This window comes from Protobothrops mucrosquamatus, unplaced genomic scaffold, assembly GCF_001527695.2.
Source record: "Protobothrops mucrosquamatus isolate PMUCROS unplaced genomic scaffold, P.Mucros_1.0 scaffold912, whole genome shotgun sequence".
Lineage (NCBI taxonomy): Eukaryota > Metazoa > Chordata > Lepidosauria > Squamata > Viperidae > Protobothrops > Protobothrops mucrosquamatus.
The window spans coordinates 151,177-171,528 of NW_015387163.1; the positions used below are offsets into that span (position 1 = coordinate 151,177).

At 35.8% G+C, this 20,352-nt stretch overlaps 1 protein-coding gene across 1 annotated transcript in view; it reads left to right on the plus strand.

The window, feature by feature from the left end:
- Nucleotides 1–20,352, plus strand: part of CUNH8orf34 (chromosome unknown C8orf34 homolog) — a 92,383-nt gene that overhangs the window by 52,832 nt on the left and 19,199 nt on the right. Inside the window, exons 9-10 of the mRNA XM_015819392.1 lie at nucleotides 9,446–9,531; nucleotides 10,238–10,311. Coding sequence (XP_015674878.1) covers nucleotides 9,446–9,531; nucleotides 10,238–10,311 — 160 coding nt within the window. The remainder of the gene's footprint in view (nucleotides 1–9,445; nucleotides 9,532–10,237; nucleotides 10,312–20,352) is intronic.

Genomic DNA, 20,352 nt, shown 5'->3' on the forward strand with positions numbered 1-20,352 from the left:
ATTGGATCTGAGGATACAGAAGGTTTAGAAGGAAGAGCTTTAATCTGAATGAGATGAAGTCATTTGGAATGATGTGTTTTACTTTTCATACTATTGTTACCGTTTCCTACTATTGCTGTTGAATGTATAGGTAGTCCTCATTTAGCAATGGTTTGCAGTCATGATGGTGATGCAAAAAGTGGTTTTGCAACCAATACCCGCATTTACAACCTTTACATCATCTCTCTCTCTCTCTCTCAGTCAGGTGTTTGCCATTGCAGTAACATTGTATGCTTTTTCCTGTGTAAATCGTGAGCAAAGTCACTTACCAATCACTTTGCTTACTCTCTGAATTGCTAGTTGCTAAATGAGGACTACCTGTATTTAACATAGAGATAGAATTTGTGGCCTTATTTTTACAATATTCACACTAAAAGCATAGCAAATTGTTACAAGACAACCTTACATCACAGCTTGGAATTATTTTCATTTTCGGCCTTTAACTTGGATTAACTTGCATTCCATGGCTCTTTGAGGATGATCTAAAGTATATGCAGGCTCAGAAATACACCTGTGTAAATGAAGATTTGGTTGCATGGATATCTTCTGGGAGTTCATGAAGTTGCCTTATAAATACTGCATAATCCTAAATCTTTGGAAAGATCAAATCAGAATGAAACTTTCCTGGTTTTGGCAGCTGGAATTCATTTTTTCCATATGTTGTGTGACAGCCAAAATTTGGAGCACCGAAATCAACTGAAAAGGTAACATTACGCATCCTTTGATTTCTTTTTTCCAAACTTCATTTTCAAGCTGGGCTTTTCATCATCAACATTAGCCAACTCTGTTGGTAAGTGGTGGAAATGATAAAAACATTACAGGGTAATGGTAAGTAGTCTTTACCAACTTCTTGTTATTTCCTGTCAATATGATACAAATATTACAAAGTAATTGTTAAAGAGATTAGTGTACACTTTTTTGACAACTTGGTGCTCTCCTATATCATTTGCATTTCACAAACAAAGCTAAATCATCAATTCCAATTAGTAACAACAGAAAGATTGTTCTAGTTATATAAGTCATATTTAATAATAATAACAACAACAATAACAACAACAATAATGTCGGAAAGGACCTTGGAGGTCTTCTAGTCCAACCCCTGCTCAAGCTGGAAACCCTATACCATTTCAGACAAATGCTTGTCCAATCTCTTCTTAAAAACTTCGAGTGTTGGAGCATTCACAACTTCTGGAGGCAGGTTGTTCCACTGGTTAATTGTTCTAACAGGAAATTTCTAGGTTGCTTCTCTCTTTTATTAGTTTCCATCTGTTGCTTCTTGTCTTGCCTTCAGGTGCTTTGGAGAATAGCTTGACTCCCTCTTCTTTGTGGCAACCCCTGAAATATTGGAACACTACTATCATGTCACCCCTTGTCCTTCTCTTCATTAAAATAGACATACCCAATTCCAGCAACTGTCCCTTATATGTTTTAGCCTCCAGTCCCCTAATTATCTTTGTTGCTCTTTTCTGTACTCTTTCTGGAATCTCAACATCTTTTTTACATCACGGTGACCAAAACTGGATGCAATATTCCAGTGTGGCCTTACCAAAGTATTATAAAGTGGTATTAACACTTCACATGATCTTAATTCTATCCTTCTGTTAACGCAGCCTAGCAGTGTGTTGGGTTTTTTGGCAGCTGTAGCACGCTTCTGGCTCATATTTAAGTGATTGTCCAATATTTTAATTAAAAGACATTTTTGAAAAAAATATAAACAACAGTACCAATGAACTTAGATGTACTGTAAGTCATGTAAGATGTATGACCTCAGATTTATAATTAGTGTTATATCTGTATATTTACTTCTTTGGGAAAATTATTTCTACTCTATTAAATATTAGGCAAGTAGCAAAGTTTAAAATACATTTAGATATAAATTACTTGAAATGATGTATCTACAAGTTTTCTCTGAAAATAATCTTTTTTTCATGTCCTTCTGTTGCCTAATTTCTAAAACAGTTTGGAGGTAGAAAAATGGATGCTGTTTCCGGAAATAGTTGTCAAAGCAAATTTACACAAGCGCAAGTTTTTACTGGTCCTAATAACTCTGGGCTTTAAGGGAACAAAGGTTCGATACAGTTTTCTCAGTTCTCAAATGATCCAAACCCTACAGCTGGCTCTCCAAGTAATATTGGGTTTCAGAGAAATGATTTCTATTGCCAGAAGATGTTTCTGTTTCATATTTTCAGTAGATTAAATGTATAAAAAAGAATGGCAGGCAGACAGTTTATAAGCATTGCATGTTGATTAGCTCTAGAAATATTTGGTCTATAGAGAAGTACAGAGTATTATTACTAAAACATATTATAGAAAAATGATAGACCCATAAATTTTGTGTATGTTTTGCAATGTTTGTAATAAACCTTTAATTGCCACTTCACTTGAGGTCATTTATATGTTGCCTTCATAATATATCATTAAATATCACATCAATCATTACTGGGAATAGGGAAAAATCTCATAAAAAGTGGTGGCATTTATGAAGCAAAAAGTAGAAATCACTTCTCTTATATGTTCAGAAGGGCATTTATCTGTATAAGCACAGGACTGGCTTTCCTGATCTCGGTTTGGTATCTTTGAATTTAGTGAACATTTTTCTCAGAAACATAGTTAGGGCAAGATAAAGTAATTGTGTAGTATAAACTATTTGTTTACATGCGTTTAAGTCTTTTTAACTTCAGTACTCTTGCTTAAATTATGGCTAAATAGTAAGTGTATATAGTGAACTAGAAACAGTAATTTTGAATCCCATGCTGCTCAGACATTTTCATGGTGAACACCCTGTGAATTTCTCTTGTGAAAGAAATGCCTAAGTCTAATTATGTCCAAACTCCGAGCTTTGTCATGGAGAAATAGGAGAGAAGATTTATTTGCAGCTTAACCGAAATCTCATGGGACCTGGAATTTCCCTAGCTGACCACATTTTCCCACTGAATCAATCCAAAAATAACACATTAAAATGTTAATGTGATAATCAAAGCATTCCCAGTTTTAAAACGTTCTAGTGATTGTCATAAAGAATTGCTCTCAGCGTAAGGGAAAAGAAAAATAACTGTCCATCACTTTTATAATGTATGTTATATATCTATCTTCTTGCAGGTTTTGTTTCAAACTATTAGAAGACAAATTTACAAGAATAATTTGTTTTGACAAATTATTTTCCAGAGGTAAATTTAAAAATCCAGTTTGACTTTTTTTCTGAAAAAAAAATCAGTGAGATTTTAAATAGTAACCTTTCAATAGATCAGATCATCCAGATCAGTTTCTAACCCAGCATCTTCACCAAACTGGCTCTCTTACCACATTTGACCTTGATATAAGCATTACATCACCCAGAATGCTAACAGTAAAACACACGAATCCCAAATCCAAAAAACAACCCAGCCAAGCAAACCCAAAAGCAAGCATGAAGCTCCAAACACCCACACGCTGGAAGACTTCAATTGCTATTGGGAGATGATTAAAGTAAGGGCTTGTCTAACTTCCAACGCAAAGTCAAATGAAAGGGCCAGCACAGCTACAAAAAAAGCAATGCCTCCATCCCTTGACTCTGTATACCTTCCAAGAGTTGTGAACCAAGTTCAAACCAAGGATTTTATCAAGGTACCACCATCACATTAAATTGCCTTGGCTGACCCTGCAAGAAGACCCACTTGTCCTTCTTTCTGGTGCAAAGCCAATTTGTCCTTCTGTGGCGCACCTTGGGAAGCGCGCAACCATGTCCCACAACAGAATTGGTAAATTGGCAGCCAAACTACTACTCTGCAGTAGCATTGTGATCTCCTGGCTAATGTAACAATGCCATACCCTAATAATAATAATAACTATTGTGTATTTAAATAAGTTATTATGCAAACTCTATAACTTGGACATATATTTTCTTATGGTAAAAATATTCTGAAAAGAGTTATAATTATTTAATACTTCCACAAAACCTGACCATATATAATTTTACAGCAATATTTTATATATTGTTTTTTTCTATCATATAAAAAATAGCTTTCTGCTATTGGCAGGAATTTCAGCTTTGGGGGGGGGAAAGAATCCCAGAGAAATCTTGATTATCTTGTGAAGGGCATAAGTAAACTCATTTATAGTATAAAAGAGCAAGTGTTCCAAAAAATGAAAGAAAGAGAAAGGAAGGGAGGAAAGGCTATGTCCATCCTGTAAATATGAAATTACTTTACTCCATGGAAAAAAAAGTTAAAAACCAAGTCAACAGGGCCACCTTCAACAATATTTTTAAACACTGCGTTCAAATCAATACTTCTTTTATTTCCAGTATTCATTATATCTTATTGAAATCAGGTTCTAGTACTAACCATTATTAATTTTGTTTTAGAATCTTAAGTTGTGAAGAAATCAGGATATGGTGGGTTCCAGGCTCCTTAGGCATGAAAGCCAGCTGGGTGACTTTGGATCAGTCATTTTGTCTCAACCCAGCCTACCTCATTGGGTTGTTGCTGTGGGAAAGATAGGAGGCTGGAGTATAAGGTACCTTCACCTCCTTGATTTGACTCAAAATATTTTTTTTTTAAAAGTGGGATAAAAACAGAAATGAGGGGATGGGGGAGGGAGAAATAAGTGCCAAAGATAAGTTACAGACAGGGTCACTTTTCCCTCCAGAAGAATAATATCTTTATCATATTATGGAATGATATCAAGGAAAGAGCCAATTTAATTTTTAAGAAGAAAGCCTTAACCAAAAAATAATGCTTAATTTTTCTCACATCCTGGAAGTGGGGAACCCAGCTTTGTCTGGATTAGAGAAGCTGGTTTTGTGAATATCTAGACACCACACCTCTTTGAATTGCAACCAGAGATGTATTGGTGATTACTGGTGGCCCATAGCAGGTGTTACATGCTGCTGACAGGTATCAACCAGCAGGTGGGTCACACATTTTGAACCAGTCTTACTGTCTGAGTGATGTTCAAAATTAGCCTTATGTTACAGCATATTGCAGTAGTCTATAGAAAACACACACACACACATATATATAAAGCTTGTAGTATAGAGGTAGTCCTCGCCTTAAATAGTCATTTAGTGACCTGTCTAAGTTACAACAACACTGAAAAAAGTGACTTATGACCATTTTTCACACTTACAATCATTGTGGCATCCTTATGGTCAAGTGATCAAAATGCATATGCTTGGCAACTGACTCATATTTATAACAACTGCAGTCTCCTGGGATCATGGGATCACCTTTTGCGGTCTTCTGACAAAGTCAGTGAGGAAGCCAGATTCACTTAACAACCATGTTTGGTCACCACGATGTAAAAAAGATGTTGAGACTCTAGAAAGAGTACAGAGAAGAGCAACTAATATGATTAGGGGACTGGAGGCTAAAACATATATGGAATGGTTGCTGGAATTGGGTATGTCTAGTTTAACGAAGAGAAGGACGAGGGGGTACATGATAGCAGTGTTCCAATATCTCAGGGGCTGCCAGAAAAAAGAGGGAGTCAAGCTATTCTCCAAAGCGCCTGAAGGCAGGACAAGAAGCAACGGATGGAAACTAATCAAGGAGAGAAGCAACCTAGAACTAAGGAGAAACTTCCTGACAGTTAGAACAATTAACCAATGGAACAACCTGTCTCCAGAAGTGGTGAATGCTCCAACACTGGAAGTTTTTAAGAAGAGATTGGACAGCCATTTGTCTGAAATGGTATACCAGGGCTTTTTTTTGTCATAGAATGCCCAGAACGGAGGTCTGGCACCTTTTTTGGATGGAACCTTATAGGGTAGGCAAGGCAGGTTGTATGATGTGTGTGAGTTCCTGCACCTATTTTTTTTTTTTTTTTTTTTTTTTTTACAAAAAAAGCACTGTGATATACTATAGGGTTTCCTGCCTGAGCAGGGGGTTGGACTAGATGACCTTCAAGGTCCCTTCCATTATTATTATTATTGTTGTTGTTGTAATTATTATTATTTTTATTATTATTATTATGTTGCTAACTTAACAACTGCAGTGATTCACTTAACAACTACAGCAAAGTTAGTAAAATGGGACAAAACTCACTTAATAAACGTCTAGCTTAGCAACAGAAATTTGGCGCTTAATTGTGGTTGTACGTAAAGGACTATCTGTATAATATTGTTTATATTAGGGAAGGAGTACAACATTTAACATTTTTAAAGCATTATATACTAGTGCTAATCTAATACTAATGTTAGCCATTTTGTAAAAGGATAAACAACCACAGAAAAAAGGTCTATATATTTTAAATGATGTCTTAAAGTGCAATAGATGGAATGGAATCTGTCTCATGCCATCTCTAATAGGGCCATACTGATCTTGCTTGGAAGACCATGGTAAATAGTCTAGAGTTATATGTTTACTGCAGAAGCAAGTTAAATCTATATAATACCACAATCAATTTAAAAGTAAATTGTAGAAAGTTTTTTGTTTGTTTTTAACCGACAATGAACAGTTTTTGGGTTTATAAAATATATTTTGTAAAAAATTAAAGTTGAATAATTCCTAGCACATATCTAAATCCTTGAATCCCTGAAAATTACTGGGAAGCCCCTACAGCTCATAGACCAGCATTGTTATATGTTTATAATGAGAAATGCCAAAACGTCCTGTGTTTCTGCATTCTGGATCAGCTGCAACTTATGAATGCTTTTCAAAGGACAGACCCATGTAGATTCTGTTATAGTAATTCACAGGGAGGTGGTTAAAATATAAATTACCTTGTTCAAGCTTCCTAGTCCAGGAATAAGCAGAATTAATTGCCAAGATGAACCTGTGCAAAGGCCCTCTACCTGTGGCTGTCACTGCTCTTCAAGCAAGGATGACACCTGGATTGTGTACTCTGACTGGAGAAATAAACCTGCTTTGCAGAGTTATAGTTGAAAAATCTCCAGAATTGAGAAGACTTAAAATCTGCAGACATTAATTTTGTCAAGATTGAACTGAAGTCTGTCCTTTCCCATCCACACTTCACTGTTTTCAGGCATTGAAAAAACCCCTTGGCAGCATTGCTTGGTTGACCTAAGGTGGGTATACTGATAATACCCCACCCACCCAAAATTTTAAAGTTGTTCTTACCCGGTATAAAAAATTGTCTTAAATTAGTTTTTCTGTGTCTTCAGCTTAGTATTTTGAAATTTTAGAATTCTGTGTTTTGTGTCTTGTTTAACAACAAAAACTAATAGATTGTATTTGTTTTGTTTTGATTTTGCATTTGATTTTTTTAAAATAGAGATTGTACTGTGGATTTAATTTTATTAAATATAGATTGTACTATGGATTTGATTTTTTAAGTACAGATTGTACTGTTAGATACCATAATATTTATTCTGTAAATAAATCTCATGGTATATATTCATAATTTTAATTGTTCTTATTTTTCTACAGATAATTGGTAGTTTTAGTTACCAGAGAAATTATACCTAAAATTTCATATCAGTGATGCCAGGCTCAAAATATATGGTATCCCATTTTTATTAATGGCATCACTTCCTGTTGATGTGAAGTTTTGTATTTTTAGGATTACTGATTTAATGTTTTATGAATAGAAAAATATTTATACTTTATGTGTTAGGACATTAAATTTGAAAATGAGCCATTTTTGTTCTGGTCCCCTTATGCTTTGGTACTATTGGTCTTAGCCTAAAGCTGACCCCGCACATTAGAGACTGGCATATCTGAAAATTTTAAATGAATATAACAACCTATGTAAGAGGGAATATAACTGCACCTGCAACTGTCCTTTTCAAGATTAAGGGACCCAAAAGTTGCAATTCTAAAATGTTTGATGTATGACCGAAATCAGATTTGAAACAAGAGAAAATTAACTAAAATCAAATTTTAATGAAATTAGACCTAATGATGAACCAAAATGGCAAAAAGCTGGATTTTTCAAAAGTAAAGTCTTCACTTTTGTTTCTGAATATTTTGATTTGCTGTACTTACTAGTAATGCAGGATATACACTAGCCTAGGTGATTTCTAAGATACACCTAGCTTTCAGTTTTATGAAATGTTTTAAAATAGTTCAAAGAAGTTTAGATTTATGTTAAGTCCAGTATAAGATATTTTTAATCTTAAGAAGCTTAATTATTATGTTTTTGGTTATGAAAATTAAGGTAGTCAACTTTTGCTTAGAGTTGCACAGTCATGTGTCCAATGATAAACATTAATAGAAATGTTTAACTTTGACTTTTGTTCTATTAGGGAGAAGGGCAGTAGGCAGTGGGGAGAGGCTTAAAGCTGTAAAACAGATGTTATGCTTTATATAGTCCCAAAGAGTAAACAATCAGACAGCTTGAAGGGGATGGGGGCTTTAGACAGGCATTGGATCTTCTCCCTTAGTCTCTGATATGAAGTGTTGATGTGAGAAATCCTAAATTCAAGCAGGAATGATGGAGACATGATTGTGGTTTGGGTGCTAGAGTGAGGGAAAACTTTAAAAAAGCATCATTCCTTGGAGCATTAAAGTAGCCCAGTGGTGGCGAACCTATGGCACGCGTGCCAGAGGTGGCACTCACAGCCCTCTCTGTGGGCACACAGGCCATGCCCTGGAGATGGCAACCGTCCCTCTCCAACCAGCTGCCCGCTAACTCGTCTAGGTCCCACATGACCAGATGCATCCCAGCACCCATGCACTTGCTGGCGTCTGTGTGCAGAGGTCAATGGTGTCAAGCAGCAGCCTCCCCTGCCCCTGCCACACCTTGCCCTGTGATAATGGCACCCCTGCCTCGCCTCGCCTCGCCTCACCCCACAGGACGAGCCTCCTGCCCAATGCCCCATCTGGCAGAGACCTCCTGGATCTCCCCCAACCCCTGCCCGGCCCCCACAGGCATCCCTCCCCACGAGCAACATCAAGATGATCACGCCCACCGTGGCCACTCCCACCCAATCTGCCATGACCACCACAGCCTCGCCCACCTGGCACCCGGTGATAAATAAGTGGATTTTGGGTTGCAGTTTGGGCACTCGGTCTCTAAAAGGTTCGCCATCACTGAAGTAGCCATATCCTCTGGGAATATGAACATAATTTCATATGCATTTGTTTGAACTGGCCAGTGAGGAATGCTAACAATAGCAGCTAGCTCTTATCCCTTTTCTCCTTCTTCTTCCCTTCCTGACTTTAATTTTTATACAAGAATATTTTTCCCTAAAAGGTCACTTCACAGACAGATTTATCCCTAAGAGAAATTCAAAAGCACACAAGAGAACAATAACAAGGCGTAGGGCACTTTGATTTCATGCTCTACAATTACATGCACAATTTTCTCTAGAACCTGAACTAAGCCAATTAAGTGACTCAATATACAAAAGACCTGTAGAATCAGGGGAATAGATAAAGGCATAATTAAACTCAGATTTGTATGGTATTTGCATATAGAAAGTCTCTCTAATAGCAGTGCCATGTTTCTGTTTTTAATCATCTAGATTGCAAGGAGATACTTTGATAGAAAATGCAGAGGATCCATCTGTTGTCTCTCATACATTTGAGCAAGAAGGACCAGAATCTGTTGGTAATTTTTTGGATTGCTTCATTTATTTAGTTGTTACCTTTGTACCCCTCCTTCACCTGAGGAGTTCAAGAAAAATGTTATGAATCAATGCTTGAAAATAATTAAATTCTAGGCGCTGAGAATAAACAAAAAATGCAAACCATGTATAGTGGATAAAACTGATAAGGATGACAATATGGGTTTTAATTTCAAATAAATGGATTTTATAAAAAAAGGTTATATAAAATGACTTTCCTAGTTCTTTTTACACAATGAAGTCATCTTACATTTTCAGCTTGAAAGCTGAATTTGAGTTGGATTTGTCTTAGTTGGAATCTTGTTTTTCTCTGGTTAAAGCAAAAACATCATCCCACATAATAGCAATAACAATAGTATTTAGACTTATTTACTGCCCCATAGTGCCTTACAGCCCTCTCTAAGTAGCTTACAGAGTCAGCATATTGCCCCCAATAATCTGAAGGATGAAAGGTGAGTCAACCTTGAGCCACCGCAGGATCGAACTCCAGACTGTGGGCAGAATTTCCCTGAAATACTGCATTCTAACCACTGTACCACCAGGGGTCTAATATTTTTTCTTTTCGAAGTCCTACCTCCGTGAATTAACAACTGACATTATCCATAGTAACTTTTTAAAAAGCTAACAGATTATTGGGTTGATGTTACTTGTTCTCCTAGTTTGATATTCTTCTTTCTCTGGTTTGAATAGTATCAGAGCCTGGGACAGAAATATTAATGGAGAGTATTGATGAATTGGAGAATGTAACCCAAGCAACTGAACGGGTAAGAAGAACACTTTATAGGTACTGTCTTGAATATTACATAATACATTCCAGTTTATTTCCAGTTCATCTACATGTAATAATAAATAGAAAAATTGGAATGCATCAATTAATGTTTAATAATATTTAAATAGTTAATATTTTAGTCTAATACTCATAGTGCAGGCCCATTATGGATTAAATTCAAACTTTTAATTGGTCAGTATACATAAAAACAAAAATATTTTACCTGTGTAGCTATCTGGATTCAAAAGGGAAAAAGTGATCAAGTGCTCAAAAGGATATTCACATTATATCTGCTAGCACTTACTTAAATGAAATATGTTTTCTGGGATTATGTGCAAATACTTTAAGGAACTGCCACCAGTTTGCTTATGTGAACTCTGAATTATTTTTCCTTTGAATCCAAATATTTGCATGCATGTATGTATACACACACACATACATACATATATACACATATACACAGAGAGACATAGATATAGGCATGCACACATAAACACAGGACAGACAACTGCATTAACTGGAAAGTGTTACCTACAGACTACTTGACATAATCAGTTAATTTGAATACTGCTGACCTGGGTAGCTGATCAACTATTTTTTAAAAAAATATATACTTAGGTTGAAATATAAACATTGTATTGTAAGTATTTTTATAAATATATTAGCTCATACCATTTAAATCTTTAACGAAGATTAAGCTGAGTATGAATGTGAGAGTATATAAAAAGATATAGTCTGCAAACAAGGAATTGTACTGTTTGGATAATGGCAACTAAGAAAATAATATCTAATATAACATGTAAGGATAGATATATTACTATACTATACTATACTATACTATACTATACTATACTATACTATACTATACTATACTATACTATACTATAATGTTAATATAACATCTAAAAAATTTAGCTTTTATTCTTCAGAAATTAAAGTGACATTCATTTCTCAAATGCATTTACTGTATATAGCAGCATTCAGGACTTTTTTTGTCATAGAACACCCAGAACAGAGTTCCGGCACATTTTTTGGATGGAACCTTGTAGGGTAGGCAAGGCGGGTTGTATGACATGTGCGAGTTCCAGCACCTTTTTTTTTTTTTTACAAAAAAAGCACTGGCAGCATTAACTATGTTTTCTAACAATGGAGATAAGCTTAAGCAGTTATGACTTGCTTGTGAGCTGAACCAGTGCAATCACATTTTAATTGTAGTTATTGTTTTGCAATGTGCTGCAAAATTTCAATATAAGGTTTACGGTTTGAACAGGATAGGAACAAAATGAGAAATCTGACACTTGAAAAGTAAGCCAAATTCACATTGTTAGTAAGGCACACTAATATCTTCATTTCTATCTTTTCCTATTTTATTTTTATTCAACAAACCTTGTAATTTTTAACATTATATATAGGATACAGTCTAATACGGGTAAAACAAACCCAACTGAAAAATAAAGAACTGCTGTTCAGTTAAATCTAGGAGTGATGATATTTACCTTTAACTAAATTTAAATGGTGTCTTAAATGTTGACCTACAACATTTCCTTCCTTCCTTCCTTCCTTCCTTCCTTCCTTCCTACCTTCCTTCCTTCCTTCCTTCCTTCCTTCCTTCCTTCCTTCCTTCCTTCCTTCCTTCCTTCTTCCCTCCCTCCCTCCCTCCCTCCCTAGTTAAAGATGGCTGTGAATCTAAAGAAACATTTTTTCTTTTTAAACAATGTGTAACATGGCAAACAGTTTTATATTTTGACAATGGAAAGTCATATCTGGAGATAAAGGGTATTGTTTCAGCCAAGTAAGGATTCCAGCTGTGAAATTATCTTTTAAACTCTGGAGATCGGAATTGATGAGGTCATCCGGGTTTCTCCAATATTATAGTGGCGTCAAAAAGTCAACATGAACTGTGTTTTCTGGCAACCACAAAATTATTTATGTAACTACAACTAGTCTGCTTTTCCCTCTTCTTTCTAAAGTTTCATTTTTTGATAAGAAAATAAAAATTATGGTGGTCTCTTTGGAAGCTGTCATGGTCACTGTGACCTTGGGAAGAGCAGGACAATGGGATAAAATCATTAGACCAGTTCGGTTTAGTGGTCAACACACCAGGCTAGAAGTGAGAGACCATGAGTTCAAGTCCTGCCTTAGCCATGAAAGCCAACGGTGTGACTTTTGGCCAGTCAGTCTCTCTCAGCCCAGCTCACCTCACAGGGTTGTTACTGTGAGGAATATTGGATGAGGAAGGTGGGTTGGACATGTTCACTGCCTTCAGTTATTTGTAAAAATAAAGAAAGTGGGATACAAATAAATAAATAAAATTAAGCAATGGGGAAAATTTCATGATATACTGCATATAAAGGTAAGAATAGAAACATACAGAATCCATAAACAGTTCAAGAGCTTATTCGAAGCTGTAGTCTAAAAATGAACCAAGCAAGGATCTAAAGTGGGCATGACTCAGGATGGTAGAGTTGGGATTTTTAAAGGGGGAAATGTGTTAAAGGGTAAAATGGATGCTAAAGGGTAATGGCACTCTTTCTCAGTTAAAATCCACAAACTTCAAAATCTTAAAAAAGTAGCAGGCCATAAGAAGACTGCCTTTCTTGCACTCTGGTCTAAGTGCATTTTGTTGTGATAATACTACTGAATACTGATAATAGCATCAGTGTTAGATGCAACATCTGTTCAAGTTTATAATAATGGCATTGAAGATTATTGAAATTCAAAGGGAAAGCATGTGGAGGTAGGATTTACAGAAACTCCTCCCTTTTCTGAACTCTCATTCAATCCCAGGAAAAGATATGTTTAATTTAAGGAAGTATTTACTGGTGTGGTCTCCTCCCTCCCCCAATCACTATGAAATACCTTTTCTTTTTCAAATTCAAACCATAGCACAGCTGTGGTATAAAACTGGAAAAATCAGCAAATTAAATTCAAACTATTTCACAAATTTATCTGATTTTTTATGTTAGACCGCTCCCTCAAGAAAGCAGAATCCAAGTTATTGGTATTAAGATTAACAAAATAATTATTCAAGGCAGATAGCTGGAAAAAGAAAAATAAACTTCTTTGAAAGAACTGAAAGATACAACCATGACTTGGATGACTGAGTATCTCCATAGACTTCTTTGAAAGAAGTTGCAGGATCTGGACTATTTAAATAAAAGTGAGAAGTATATTGTTTCAGCCAGAAGATTAATGAATCTATCGAGATAGAAAATTGCTTTTCACGGGCAGGAATGAGCAAAAATTCTAAAATATTCAATCAAGCTTAGAGGTAATATTGAAGGGGCCTGTTTCTTATATACTGAACAATTACTTTGACTTTCAAACTAAGCAGTAATGATTTAATTTGGTGGCCCAAAACAGGGAGTGAAACTAAGAGCATCTTATATGTTGATCCTGTACAACTCTTGTAGTTTATTATAACAACAACAACAACAATAATAATAATAATAACAAAAAAGTTGGAAGGGACCTTGGAGTCCAACCCCCTGCTCAAGCAGGTAACCCTATACCATATTGGACAAATGGCTGTCCAGTCTCTTCTTAAAAATTTCCAGTGTTGGAGCATTTGCCACTTCTGGAGGCAGGTTGTTCCACTGGTTAATTGTTCTAACTGTCAGGAAGTTTCTCCTTAGTTCTAGGTTGCTTCTCTCCTTGATTAGTTTCCATCTGTTTCTTCTTGTCCTGCCTTCAGGCGCTTTGGAGAATAGCCTGACTCCCTCTTCTTTGTGGCAGCCCCTGAGATATTGGAACACTGCTATCATGTCCCCCCTCGTCCTTCTCTTCATTAAACTAGACATACCAATTCCAGCAACCATTCCTTATATGTTTTAGCCTCCAGTCCCCTAACTATCTTTGTTGCTCTTCTCTGTACTCTTTCTAGAGTCTCAACATCTTTTTTACATCATGGTGACCAAAACTGGATGCAGTATTCCAAGTGTGGCCTTACCAAGGCATTGTAAAGTGGTATTAATACTTCACGTGATCTTGATTCTATCCCTCTACTAATGCGTTGGCTTTTTTGACAGCTGCAGCACACTGCTGGCTCATATTTAAATGATTGTCCACTAGGACTCCGAGATCCCTCTCACAGTTACTACTATTGAGCAAGGTACCCCCTATACTGTACCTGTACATTTGGTTTTTCTTGCCTAAATGTAGAACCTTACTTTTTTCACCATTGAATTTCATTTTGTTAGATAGCGCCCAGTGTTCAAGTCTATCCAGATCCTTCTGTATCCTAAGCTTGTCTTCTGGAGTGTTGGCTATTCCTGCCAGCTTGGTGTCGTCTGCAAATTTGATGAGTTCCCCATCTATCCCCTCGTCCAAATCGTTGATGAAGATGTTGAAGAGCACTGGGCCCAGAACAGAGCCCTGGGGCATCCCACTACACACTTCCCTCCATGTAGATGTGGTTCCATTGAGGACCACACACTGAGTACGGCTGGTCAGCCAGCTACGAATCCATCTGGTGTTGATGCTGTCTAACCCACATTTTTTCTATCTTATCAAGTAGTAGGTTGTGATCTACTTTGTCAAATGCCTCACTGAAGTCCAAGTAAATTATATCCACAGCATTCCTCTGGTCCAGTAATTTTGTCACTTGGTCAAAGAATGCAATAAGATTTGTCTGGCATGATCTGTTTTTGACAAACCCATGTTGGCTTTTAGTAATGACTTTGTTTGCCTCTAGATGTTCGCTGATTCATTGTTTGATTATCTTTTCCACAATCTTCCCAGGAATTGAGGTCAGGCTGATAGGTCTGTAATTTCCTGGATCCATTTTTTTCCTTTTTTGAAGATGGGAACGACATCAGCTCTTTTCCAGTCCTCTGGTAGTTCCCCAGTGCTCCAGGATCTTTGAAAAATATAGTTCAGTGGTTCTGAGATCACATCTGCCAGTTCCTTGAGAATCTTGGGGTGTAATCCATCTGGTCCTGGTGATTTGAACTTGTCTAGGTTGGCAGGTGCTCACTTACCATTTTCTTGCCTATCTTAACTTGTGTTTCTATTCTGTTTTTTATGGCACTATTTTTGATAGGTTGGTCTGTTTTTTCCCTTTGTGTAAAGACAGATGTGAAAATAGTTCTGCTTTCTCCCTGTTGCTTGTCACCTTCTTGCCACTTTCACCCACTAATGGACCAATCATTTCCTTCACCTTTTTCTTGTTTTTTACATGTTGAAAGAAGCTTTTTTTTGTTATTTTTGACTTTGGTTGCAAGTCTTAGTTCATTTGGAGCCTTAGCTTTCCTCACTTCATCTTTGCAGGCTCGGGCTATTTGCTGATATTCTGATTTAGTTATCCTGCTTCCATATTCATATTGGCTCATTCTATTCATTTTTTATATGTTATTGAAATACAATTTGTTGTTCCTATGATCTTCCATACTTTAGCCTCAAAATTATTTTGTTGGTTTTAATAAATTTATTTGTTTTAGCAAAAAGAACTCAGTAAATAAGTTAATTATCACCCATGGAAAATTGTTAAGAGATTTCATCAATAGTTTTCAGTCCAGCAACCTCATAGAGTTCTTGTTCTAGGGGAAAACGGAAAAGTGTGCAGTAGACACTGTCCTGACTATTTGGAAGGAGGATAATATAAATCTAAAATTAACTTTTTATATCTATCCACACACTCATACACACACAAATTAGACATTAGTGATAGTTGATCTTGCCCTTCTATAGGTTGTTATTAAGAAACTTTCAACAAGTCCTTTTCCAATTGTACAAAATATAGGGAACAAATTAAAGAAGTATTTGAATTTGGAACATTGATAACCAGAAAGAGTTTGCTTGTAGTAACCTGAGTAAAAACAAAAAAAGTGTTATGTAAGTGAAGAAAATATTGAAGAATATGGAAAAAGCTTTTTAAACGTTGACATATGGCTGACTTTAGTTGCTGGCAAATACATCTTAAATCTATTTCTTTCTACTGTTGTAATAGCTGGGGTCTTGCCTTAGTTCAAAGTCAGCTAGGAGAGTGGTCAAAAGCCATTTCCAAAAGTAACACTGACAAGGACATTTTGGTCATTTCCTTTGCTTGAAAAATTGAAAACGCCCATTAAGAAATATTTTTCATATATTTTAACCAGGCTTTAAATGTCACAATAACATCAAAGAGAATATTATTATTTGGAACAAGGGTCTCTCTTCCTCTGTCCCCATAAGCAGAAAGAAGGTGTGGAAAAGTGGCATACAAAAATACAGCCTTCTTAATGCCATTTGCATATTCTAGCTTTTCCTCCAGATTTTCTGTGATTATCTTAAAAGGCATGGCCTTTGGTTGATTTCCATTTATTTTAATTGTATTGAAAAGACTTGAGCATTGCCGTTAACCTTTCATTGCTTTTCCTATAAGTCATCAGATATACATGTAAGAAATCCTGAACTTTGGCTATTTCAGATAACAAAGAAAGAATTGGAAAATTGAAAAATAACTTCTTTTCCCCCCAGCAAAAATAGACTTGTCTTAAATTTTATCACTTCTGCCAAAGCCTTTCATCAGTTATAGCGTTACAGACTAGTACACCTTAAATCTTAGCTAAGAACTTGCATTTGTGATCAGGCTGTGTTTTCATGTCAGTGCAAATGTTTTCAGGCATAAACCTATGGAGCTTTTATTAACATGCAATTAAATATATGAGATTTTCTATTGCAGTCTTTCATCATATATCTCCCAGCCAAGTATTTCATTTGTCTGGCCACTTCCCAAGAAATGTAAATAGTTGACATATTGATATGTTTATCTTTGGACAAAATGGACATCTGTTATGTGAAAGGAACTTAACTGACTCCGTAAATAATATTTGGTTTGTTTTTATTATATTACTGATTTTTGCTGTATACAGAAGTTTAAGTGTTATTAACAGCAGCATCTAATTTAAGTTTCCTTTGAGCCACTAGATATCACTGTGGAGTCATATTTTAATTGACCTGCTATCTATTAGTTTTCTTTGCTTTTCTCCCTCTACCTGCTGCAGATTCAGCTTTGGGGAAAACAGTTATAGTAACAAAGAATGAAAGTTAAACAGGCTTTAGGTGTGCAATTAATGTTCCTGTATTGATTCTAGAAAGGGACCATTAAATTTGCAATTGTGTATAGTTAGATTTAAAAGCTACAAAATAGTTATTTGTAAATTTCCAGGCCTCTATATATCTTTGTATAGCAACTCTCTAGAAAATGGCATTAGTAGCTTTGATGACATTGCAGATCAAAGAACATAGTAATTGAACTGTGCGTTGGTATAATACACACACACACAAAATGTATATCAGAGCAAGTACGGTTATAAATCTAGTTGCCTCAGTCTTGGGATGCTGTGCAAATTCCATCTCCAATTTATGCAGTAGGTGTGCAAAGCCACTATTCCTTCAGTTAAAAGCACACACTTTAACATGCTTTAATGACTGAAACTATTCTCTTTGTACCAGCAGGTTTGACTTTCAGGTATTCAATCATACCCTTAGTTTTTGGTTGGAGTATATTGTACATAATGTCTGATTTCTATAAACTCTGTGTCACCCAGCTTCCAGCAAATATAGGCTTCCTTGCTTACTTTGATCACATAGTAGATGACAAGTAGCTTGTGTTTAGTAAAAGGTGGTCCATCTGTCAATATTTGAATCCAACCCTAAATAAATCAACTACAGTTTTATGCATATCAATAGTAGAATATCATAATAGGGAGAAATAGAACCAATTTATAGAACCAATTTATGTAGCATACAATCTTTAATACTAATGGCTGAAGTTTCAGATTGGTCAGAGAATGTTTGACATGAGAATTAGGACTCTACACCAGGGGTAGTCAACCTTGGCTCTTTTATGACTCGTGGACTTCAACTCCCAGAATTCCTGAGCCAGCACAGCTGGCTCAGGAATTCTGGGAGTTGAAGTCCACGAGTCATAAAAGAGCCAAGGTTGACTACCCCTGCTCTACACTGAAGAGTCCTCAGTCACTTTTCCAACTCGTCTGCTTCTTACAAAAGGGTAAGAAGAGGTTCATCCAATGGTAATTGTACCTCTCTGATTTCTCTATAATCGAATGATGGATGGATGGATGGATGGATGGATGGATGGATGGATGGATGGATGGATGGAAGGAAGGAAGGAAGGAAGGAAGGAAGGATATCCATAAATCTTGTTGATTTGAACATATAGCAGTTTCCCTTCAAACACAAAGATCTATTTTTCATAAATTTGGCAAGGCTCTCTAGACATAAATATCATTTACTGTACTTCTCACTCTGTTGCTCACATTCATGCATATTTCCACAGCAATATATCTTTAAAGATTTCTTCCATTAATGGATACGTTTTACCATACACATAATTTGGTAAGTTGGGGACAGAAGGTTAGATATGGAAACAAACTCTATGCATTGGATCTCTTTTGTTAGAAAATCTTGCAAAGTCACTTTCTTCCTGAGTAAGAAAATATGTCAGAATCTTTTAGCAGATTTTATAGAATTGACTGATATGATACTTAAATGCAGCCAGTGTTACTTTTCTGTATTAATGCAGAACTTCAAGGTTTAGATATCAGTAGATTATATAGTTATGACTAAAATTCCTTATCCTACATTTTAAAAATATAATAGCATGGTTTAGGGAAACATGATTACATGTCTTTTATCAGTAAGTGTTTAAATGAAAAACAGAATATCTTTTAACAATTTTGTTTCATATCTGTCAAGATATTTGTGAAGTTCAGACTGATAAATATGTATTCAGGAATAGTTCCAAGACAAACTTATACAGCTTTCTCCCATGGTATCACATAGTAACATAGTGTTTAATTTGAATGTTTTGGTATTTATCATCAAATATTGTTTAGAAATTTGGAAGAGCAGTTATATTTTAAAATATAGATAATAGTAGTAGTAGTAGTAGTAGTAGTAGTAGTAGTAGTAGTAGTAGTAGTAGTAGTAATAATAATAATAATAATAATAATAATAATAATAATAATAATAATAATAATAATAAAGTTGAAAGGGACCTTGGAGGTCATCTAGTCCAACCCCCTGCTCAGGCAGGAAACCCTATATCATTTCGGACAAATGGCTGTCCGGTCTCTTCTTAAAAACTTCCAGTGTTGGAGCATTCACCGCTTCTGGAGGCAGGTTGTTCCACTGGTTAATTGTTCTAACTGTCAGGAAGTTTCTCCTTAGTTCTAGGTTATTTCTCTCCTTGATTAGTTTCCATCCGTTGCTTCTTGTCCTGTCTTCAGGCGCTTTGGAAAATAGCTGGACTCCCTCTTCTTTGTGGCAGCCCCTGAGATATTGGAACACTGCTATCATGTCCCCCCTCATCCTTCTCTTTGTTAAACTAGACACACCCAATTCCAACAACCATCTTTGTTGCTCTTCTCTGTACTCTTTCTAGAGTCTCAACATCTTTTCATTTAAACACTTACTGATAAAAGACATGTAATCATGTTTCCCTACACCATGCTATTATATTTTAAAAATGTAGGATAAGGAATTTTAGCCATAACTATATAATCTACTGATATCTAAACCTTGAAGTTCTGCATTAATACAGGAAAGTAACACTGGCTGCATTTAAGTATCATATCAGTCAATTAATATTTTTAAAACCCACTTTTTTGTTTTCATGAATTACCTGCTTATAATTTTGTTGTCCGCAAACAAACCACCACCAAATTTACTTCAATTTCTTATTTTAAAGATAACTTCTAAAATCAGTTGATGTTTTGTAGTAGTTAGTATTTTTTAGTATATCACATTGCTCAGTAACCAAATAGCTGAAAGTTTTTCTTGACAATAATGCTTCTAAAGTATAATAATGTTGTAGGGGCTGCAGTGGTGCAGTAGTTAGAATGCAGTATTGCAGACTAATTCCGCTGGCTGCCAGGAGTTCGATCCTGACTGGCTCAAGGTTGATTCAGCCCTCCCTCCTTCTGAGGTTGGTAAAATGAGGACTCTAGTTGTTGGGGCCAATATGCTAACTCTGTAAACTGCTTAGAGAGTGCTATAAAGCACTATGAAGTAGTATATAGGTCTAAGTGCT